Consider the following 9,081-nt stretch of genomic DNA (forward strand, 5'->3'; position numbering starts at 1 on the left):
GAACTGCAAATGATCCTAAGCATACAACCTGATCTGTGAAGCATACAGGAGGTGGTGTCATGGCATGGGCATGCTTGGCTGCCTCTGGAACAGGCTCTCTCAACTTTATTGATGACCTAACGGATGACTGTGACAGCAGAATGAATGCAGAAGTGTACAAAAACATCTTGGCTACCAATGTTCAAGAAAATGCCACAAGACTCATTAGAAAGTGCTTCATATTGTAACAGGACAATGACCTCTTAGATTGGCCAAGTCAGTCTCCAGATTTAAATCCTATTGAACATGAATTTTGCCAGCTAAAGAGGAGACTAAAGGTGGAAACTCCCCAAAACAAGCAACAGTTGAAAATGGCTGTATTAAAGGCTGGGAAAAGCATTTCAATGGATGAAACCAAGAGTCGGGTGATGTCTGTGGTTGGCACTGCTGTGATTGCATGCAAGATATTCGCAACTAAATATTAGCTTTTAAACTTCTACATTTGCTATAAGTTCAACCGTCCCAATACTTACGCTCACATCAGATTAGGGAATTAAACTCTATTAAGTGCTTTTTATTTGGTAAAACATATATGTGTTGAATCACCCAATAATAAAACGTGAAATTCTGTAGTTTTGTCTCATATTAATCTTTTAATTTGCAGATGTCTTGACTCCACAGCAGACAAAGCAATTTTGTCATTACTGTTCCAATACTTATGGAGGGCACTGTATATGAAATAAACACTTATTAAATGCTAATTTAAACACATTTCATTACACCAAATACACAAAATAATGTTCTTTTTAGCAGCATCATATGACCCCTTTAAGTGATGGGAAAGTGTGGAGAAAAAAAAGGAACTGCAAATGATCCTAAGCATACAACTTCGTCTGTAAAGCGTGGTGGAGGTGGGCAGTCTCTGCATGCATGGTTGTCTCTGGAACAGGCTCTCTCAATTTTATTAATGACTTAGCGAATGATGGTGATAGCAGAATGAATACAGAAGTGTACAAAAACATCTTGGCTACCAATGTTCAAGAAAATGCCACAAGACTCATCAGAAAGTGCTTCATATTGCAACAGGACAGTGACTCAAAACACCCTCCTAGCTCAGTCAAGGAGTTTATCAGGGCAAAGAAATGGAAGGTCTTAGATTGGCCAAGTCAGTCTCCAGACTGAACATGAATTTCACCAGCTAAAGAGGAGACTAAAGGCAGAAACTCCCCAAACCAAGCAATGGTTAAAATTGTCTGTATAAGTTGGCTGTATTAAAGGCTGGGAAAAGGATTTCAATGGATGAAACCAAGAGTCGGGTGATGTCTGTGGTTGGCACTGCTGTGATTGCATGCAAGATATTCGCAACTAAATATTAGCTTTTAAACTTCTACATTTGCTATAAGTTCAACCGTCCCAATACTTACGCTCACATCAGATTAGGGAATTAAACTCTGGGAAAAGCATTTCAATGGATGAAACCAAGAGTCGGGTGATGTCTGTGGTTGGCACTGCTCTGATTGCATGCAAGATATTCGCAACTAAATATTAGCTTTTAAACTTCTACATTTGCTATAAGTTCAACCGTCCCAATACTTACGCTCACATCAGATTAGGGAATTAAACTCTATTAAGTGCTTTTTATTTGGTAAAACATATATGTGTTGAATCACCCAATAATAAAACGTGAAATTCTGTAGTTTTGTCTCATATTCATCTTTTAATTTGCAGATGTCTTGACTCCACAGCAGACAAAGCAATTTTGTCTTTACTGTTCCAATACTTATGGAGGGCACTGTATATATCAATAACCATAACATCATATAAATGAACTATAAAACTCTGATATTTGAACACAATCTGTAATGATACATTAGCAACTTGCACACCTGTCGCCGAAAAAGCAAAAGATGCAGATGACTCAAATGTAAATTTATTTTCACAAATACATTTGCTTTACATCAGCAGGATGCTTATCAGAACCAAATTTGGAGAAGCAGTTTTATTGTCAAAGACATGCTGGAAACAAGCCTAGCTTCACTTATCTGCACTCACACAATCGCCGATATCATTTAGAAGCTAAATTAAACTGCACAAGCCTTCTTATGACAGCACAAAAAATAATAAAAGTCTTATCAAGAGGCATTAACAAGAGCGCAATTCATTTACTGGGAGAGGCTCTGATAACCCAAAGCATCAGCCTGCATACACATCACCCATTACTTTCAATCAGAACCCAACAAATTAAGTGATCACAAAGACTAAGCAGACTCTTATCCAGGAAATCCATGTCATTCAATTGGTTAAAATCTGAAAACCGGCAAAAATGTCAGTCAAAATCATGCTTTTAATCGAAACCGATTCAATTTTAAAGCTAGATAAAGCTGTACATCTACGCATTTGCTTTATTTTCTCTCACCCCAGAGAGCAAAGCCTCTCTTGGGCTTCAAGAGTTCTGCACTTTCCCAGAGAGGTGAAGTTCTCTGAAATCTTCTCATATCCAGCTCTGTGATCTCGCAATGCAGCGAAGCCAGAGGTGTCTCTGAGAAAGAGCCGCATTGTCTTTGAAAGTACACTGGAAAGGTCACAAGCAACATCCTGGATGCCAGAGCATCTCTGGAAAGACACCGGAACAATCTTACAAGAGTTTCTCACGTTTGATGTGGCACCTCAGCTGATGAAACACAAAAACGAACAGAGTGTGTGCAGATATATCAGCTCAGTCCAGGCTAGGGAACTGCTGATGAAACAATAGCCATCAAATGCTCAAGAGAATAGCAAATAATTTAAAAGTCTGGATACAGAGGAAATCACTGTGTGATTCTCAGATATGTATTTATCCTTAAGAAAGAATTTCAAATCCTCTCAAAAAAAGTGTCCAGGTCATTTTTTTTCACCACAAAATCAAAAGAAATTAGTTCTATTTTGCTTAATTTTTTTCTTCGGTATCTTAATGGTCTTTCTTTTTTCAGTTTTTTTTTCTTTTTGCTTCGTGGCATTATTTTGACATGACAATTAAAGGATAAAAATAAAATAAGCATGCTCTTTCCAAAACACTGCCTTACAAAAACATTTATAAAGACTCAAAGGCAATACTGAACATGCAATACTGAACATTGATTTACACAAAAAATTATCTGGAAATGGCTAGTTTCTTTGGCAAGGAAAACAAATTGTCAAACGATCTTTGCTGGTTGTAGTAGCTAGATCCCTCGATTGTGGTATTTCAATGAAACGTCAGAGTAGGTGCAATTTCCAATCTTTTAATTAGATAGATAGATAGATAGATAGATAGATAGAGTACTGAAATTAAGAGGATGAAATTACACAATATAAAATTAAGTTTATAATATATATGCATGTATGTATGTCTGTTATTATCATCATCAATTCTCAGAAGTAAAACTTGCAGAAAATACAATAATGGGAATCTGGGCTAAAAGGCATTTTTTGTCATGAAGATGTCTGACAGTTTTTGTAAGCTTCACCTTTGGAGAAAACAAATGACACTTTATGGTATAAAACTCTTTTTCAGTGTTGTCTGCGTTCAAAAAGAACAGTCCTTACACCTTTTAAACAGAATCTTTTTGAAGGCTTTACGAAAGTCCCTGTTAAAGATGGTGTAGATGAGTGGGTTCAGGGCACTGTTACAGTAGCCAATCCAGAAGAAGAACTTAAAAAGTGCCTTCGGCAGTTCACAAGCCTTTGGACAAATTGCCTGCAAGCTGTAGCTGAAGAAGAACGGGAACCAGCAGATGACAAAAACCCCAATAACGACCGCAAGGACAAAAGTGAAACGCTTCTCACGGACGATCATGGCTTTCCTCCTGGTGTTTGGTGTTCCTGCAGGTTTCATGTTGGAAGAGGCCAGCTGGCTGCCCTTTGATGTTGCGATGATGTTTCGGTACATTTGGGTTGGTGAGGACATCTGGTAGCCAGGCTCCAGTGCCCCCATGTTGGAGGTTGCCCTGTTGGTATTATGTCCCCCAACTACCTCAACATCAGAGCCAGAGCTCGAACTGTCCTCGTTGTCCTTGCACCTCCTTGAGCCTTTCATCTGCTGCCGGCTCTCTGCTGGTGGTTGAGCCTGGTTTATGGTGTCAGATCTGGATGCAGCCGGATTGGGAACATTCGCGACATTTGCAGGGTCAACACCTCCCTGGTTTTTCCCATTCTGCAGCTCCCGTCCCGGAGTGACGCAGCCTGCGCAGTCTTTCCTTGGCTCTCCTGGAGGACATCTACTGTGCTTCTTGGCAATCTGATAGATGCGAACGTATACCAGGATCATGATGAGGCATGGGGCAAAGAACGACCCGATGGAGGAGTACAGGATGTACCAGATGTCCTCGTTGAGTTTGCACTGTGGGCCGCCCCCATCCTTCGCCAGCGGGGTCTTATTCATGGAGACCAGCGGGGGGAAAGAGATGATGGCAGAGATGAGCCACACCACCAATATGGCCCCCTTGATCTTGTAAGGGGTGCGCTGGGACGCGTACTGCACCGGCTGGGAGATAGACAGGTAGCGGTCCAGGCTGATGGCGCACAGGTGTATGATGGAAGATGTGCAGAAGAGCACATCCAGAGCTAAGATGATCTCACACCAAAAGGACTCGAAGTACCAGCAGCCCATCAGCTCATTGGCCAAGGAGAACGGAATGATCAAGGTGGCCACCAGGATGTCCGCCGCAGCCAGGGACACCAGGAACAGGTTCTGAGGTCCTCGCAAAGAGCGGCATGTCAGGACGGCAATGATCACTAAGATGTTCCCAAAGATGGTGAAGAGCATGATGAGTGTCATTGCGGTGGCAAACGCAGCCGTGGCTTCAGGAGAATAAGGAGTACTGGAATTACTACACGCTACATCTGACGGCAGTATCGTGGTCATATTTAAGTTTCAGGTTGGACAGAGAAGTGCAAAGCAGTCTTTGATGTAGACTTAGATCCTAGTGTAATCCTTCCACAAACAGTCTTCTTTTAGAAAATCGTTGAAAGTGACATGAATAAAATGAGTCTTTACAGCAAAGAATGACATCCTCCAGATACTTCCTTTGGCAAATCGAGATGTATCATTTGCATTTAAAGCGGGGTCGTGCAGTCAGTCAACTTAAGTAAATAATTTAAAATAAAATACAAAACCGGTCATTATTAATAAAAACGCGGTATTAACTTACCACAGCGTAAGCCAAACTCGATAGAGTACTGAAATTAAGAGGAAGAAATTACACAATATAAAATTAAGTTTATAATATATATGCATGTATGTATGTCTGTTATTATCATCATCAATTCTCAGAAGTAAAACTTGCAGAAAATACAATAATGGGAATCTGGGCTAAAAGGCATTTTTTGTCATGAAGATGTCTGACAGTTTTTGTAAGCTTCACCTTTGGAGAAAACAAATGACACTTTATGGTATAAAACTCTTTTTCAGTGTTGTCTGCGTTCAAAAAGAACAGTCCTTACACCTTTTAAACAGAATCTTTTTGAAGGCTTTACGAAAGTCCCTGTTAAAGATGGTGTAGATGAGTGGGTTCAGGGCACTGTTACAGTAGCCAATCCAGAAGAAGAACTTAAAAAGTGCCTTCGGCAGTTCACAAGCCTTTGGACAAATTGCCTGCAAGCTGTAGCTGAAGAAGAACGGGAACCAGCAGATGACAAAAACCCCAATAACGACCGCAAGGACAAAAGTGAAACGCTTCTCACGGACGATCATGGCTTTCCTCCTGGTGTTTGGTGTTCCTGCAGGTTTCATGTTGGAAGAGGCCAGCTGGCTGCCCTTTGATGTTGCGATGATGTTTCGGTACATTTGGGTTGGTGAGGACATCTGGTAGCCAGGCTCCAGTGCCCCCATGTTGGAGGTTGCCCTGTTGGTATTATGTCCCCCAACTACCTCAACATCAGAGCCAGAGCTCGAACTGTCCTCGTTGTCCTTGCACCTCCTTGAGCCTTTCATCTGCTGCCGGCTCTCTGCTGGTGGTTGAGCCTGGTTTATGGTGTCAGATCTGGATGCAGCCGGATTGGGAACATTCGCGACATTTGCAGGGTCAACACCTCCCTGGTTTTTCCCATTCTGCAGCTCCCGTCCCGGAGTGACGCAGCCTGCGCAGTCTTTCCTTGGCTCTCCTGGAGGACATCTACTGTGCTTCTTGGCAATCTGATAGATGCGAACGTATACCAGGATCATGATGAGGCATGGGGCAAAGAACGACCCGATGGAGGAGTACAGGATGTACCAGATGTCCTCGTTGAGTTTGCACTGTGGGCCGCCCCCATCCTTCGCCAGCGGGGTCTTATTCATGGAGACCAGCGGGGGGAAAGAGATGATGGCAGAGATGAGCCACACCACCAATATGGCCCCCTTGATCTTGTAAGGGGTGCGCTGGGACGCGTACTGCACCGGCTGGGAGATAGACAGGTAGCGGTCCAGGCTGATGGCGCACAGGTGTATGATGGAAGATGTGCAGAAGAGCACATCCAGAGCTAAGATGATCTCACACCAAAAGGACTCGAAGTACCAGCAGCCCATCAGCTCATTGGCCAAGGAGAACGGAATGATCAAGGTGGCCACCAGGATGTCCGCCGCAGCCAGGGACACCAGGAACAGGTTCTGAGGTCCTCGCAAAGAGCGGCATGTCAGGACGGCAATGATCACTAAGATGTTCCCAAAGATGGTGAAGAGCATGATGAGTGTCATTGCGGTGGCAAACGCAGCCGTGGCTTCAGGAGAATAAGGAGTACTGGAATTACTACACGCTACATCTGACGGCAGTATCGTGGTCATATTTAAGTTTCAGGTTGGACAGAGAAGTGCAAAGCAGTCTTTGATGTAGACTTAGATCCTAGTGTAATCCTTCCACAAACAGGCTTCTTTTAGAAAATCGTTGAAAGTGACATGAATAAAATGAGTCTTTACAGCAAAGAATGACATCCTCCAGATACTTCCTTTGGCAAATCGAGATGTATCATTTGCATTTAAAGCGGGGTCGTGCAGTCAGTCAACTTAAGTAAATAATTTAAAATAAAATACAAAACCGGTCATTATTAATAAAAACGCGGTATTAACTTACCACAGCGTAAGCCAAACTCTTTTTAGACATGACAAGTCACTCAAACTACACAAAAAGGCTCGTTTGCTATATCGGTTCCGATTCCAATCCAAAAACATGAGGTAGGGCGCATTTGCAGCATTGGAACAAATACGCGCTTGCAGATGCGCAAGGACCAAAAAAAAAAAAAAAACCTACGTTTAGATAGTAAAATTTATGTAATACAGAAATATAAAAATGATTCAAACATGGTTGTTCCGTGGGTTTATGCGTTTCCGAGCAGCTCTGAAATTGTCAAGGTGCGTAAAAAGGCTCACCGTCTCCATACACGCACAAGCAAAGCCAAAACTATAGTTTGACACTATATCGACGAACGATCTTTGCATAAACAGCTCCTTGTCAGAGAAAGAAAAAAAAATCCAGGAAGGAAAGCTCCAGTTAAATAATTGTTTTTAATATTTTAAATAAACTTCCCCAGCATCAACCGAATAAAGAAATTGAGAATTAGAATGTTTAATCCTTCATTTCTCCGTTATTTTAGTCTTACACCAATTTCTTTTCCTAGACGTTTCCAATAACTTTGCGCATCAGCCGGAATGAACTGACTAAAGTCTAACCGAGCGCGTCTCTGTGTCTCCCGTCATGACGTCACGCAGATGCCCTCTTCTCATGACGTCACGTCAGAGAATCACTCCTTCTCATGGTAAAATTTAGCAAATTTATAATCTTGTAATTTTTCACATTCATAGGTAAGTGGTTCTAAATGTAACCGCGTCTATACAAAAAATAAAAAAAAAGTTAGTAAAGTAAAATTAAGTCTAAGTGGCCCTTTAAACAGCCACTTACGTTTAAAAACACCAGACGCAAAATCACCATGGAACTTGTAAATGCAAAAGAGGTCTGATGAATAAAAACGTACAACCTGTCTAGTATTTAGAAGGCCACAGTTAAAGGTAATGAAGTAGAGTTGACTAGAATCACTGAACATATTAAAGCTGCTTTTACAAAATACCATAAAACAATCAGATGCACTGCAACAGATTCAGCTCTCCAAACAAGGAAAACGGATTGTGTTTAGCAAATATGCTGGTGAAATTAAACTCAAAATCATTTAAGAACCCAAAAGAAAAACACTACACTGCAATATGCCATAGAACTGACTTAATGAAATGGTACTGCGAGTACATTTGAGCCTCATACGTCTCTTTGGCAACACAGGCTCCATTCACATTATCCAACTAAAAGTGCACAGTGACTACCACCTACTGGACAAAATAAAAATGACAATAAGAACAAGAACTGGGGACTGGAGGACCTGTAAATCAATGAACTCATTTTAAATTAGACAATATTATTGGCCTAAATTCAGAATGAGCCATACATTTTTCGATCTTCAGAACTTTATTTGTCCTCCTAGATTCAGAATTCCAGTCATCAACAAGTAACCATTCAAGACAGCCAACCAGAGCAGTTGTGAGGTTGGACACATCAACACTTCACTTGATCCTTGTTTTGTCCCTTGTCTGAAATGGAGAAAGCACCAATTCTCAATGTCAAAGTCACAGAACAACGGTAAGGCAAAAATAAAATCAACAAATAACTGCATCAGGTCTTTTAGAGATACTGCTATTGATTGTTCAATTCCTCTCCTCAGCCGTCAGAACGCTAGCAGGTCATAATGTTTGACAGGATCACAATTTCTTGGACTACATATGGCTTTCCATTTTTATATTGCAAATTCTGAAGTTTTGTAATTTGCCATCTGATCAAATTCATTCTCTTCATCAGAACGGATTTGGAGAAACGTAGCATGACATTATTTGCTCACCAATGGATCCTCTGCAGTGAATGGGTGCCGTCAGAATGAGAGGCCAAACAGCTGATAAAAATCCACAAGGAATCCACACCACTCCAATCCATCAATTAATGTCTTGTGAAGCGAAACATTCTAAAAGTTTAGAATAAACAGGACGTTTTTAACTTCAAACCGCTGCTTCTGGCTAAAATACGAGTCCATAATATTGCTTTCTCCACTAAAAAAAAAAAAAAAAAAAAAAAA

General features: G+C 41.2%; 2 protein-coding genes and 1 long non-coding RNA gene across 3 annotated transcripts in view; all 3 read right to left on the reverse strand.

Annotated features, from left to right (window-relative positions):
- Positions 1 to 3,523: 3,523 nt before the first annotated feature.
- LOC107658537 (alpha-2B adrenergic receptor-like) lies at positions 3,524 to 4,861 on the reverse strand. The gene has a single exon (XM_016447129.1). The coding sequence runs from the start codon at positions 4,859 to 4,861 to the stop codon at positions 3,524 to 3,526; it is 1,338 nt and encodes a 445-aa protein (XP_016302615.1).
- Positions 4,862 to 5,419: 558 nt separating this feature from the next.
- On the reverse strand, positions 5,420 to 6,757 carry LOC107658538 (alpha-2B adrenergic receptor-like). The gene has a single exon (XM_016447130.1). The coding sequence runs from the start codon at positions 6,755 to 6,757 to the stop codon at positions 5,420 to 5,422; it is 1,338 nt and encodes a 445-aa protein (XP_016302616.1).
- Positions 6,758 to 8,402: 1,645 nt separating this feature from the next.
- LOC107658560 (uncharacterized) overlaps positions 8,403 to 9,081 on the reverse strand; it is a 1,426-nt gene continuing 747 nt past the window's right edge. Inside the window, exon 3 of the long non-coding RNA XR_001630797.1 lies at positions 8,403 to 8,545. This is a non-coding gene — a long non-coding RNA (uncharacterized LOC107658560). The remainder of the gene's footprint in view (positions 8,546 to 9,081) is intronic.

The sequence above is a fragment of the Sinocyclocheilus anshuiensis genome, unplaced genomic scaffold (genome assembly GCF_001515605.1).
Source record: "Sinocyclocheilus anshuiensis isolate Anshui unplaced genomic scaffold, SAMN03320099.WGS_v1.1 scaffold343, whole genome shotgun sequence".
Classification (NCBI taxonomy): domain Eukaryota; kingdom Metazoa; phylum Chordata; class Actinopteri; order Cypriniformes; family Cyprinidae; genus Sinocyclocheilus; species Sinocyclocheilus anshuiensis.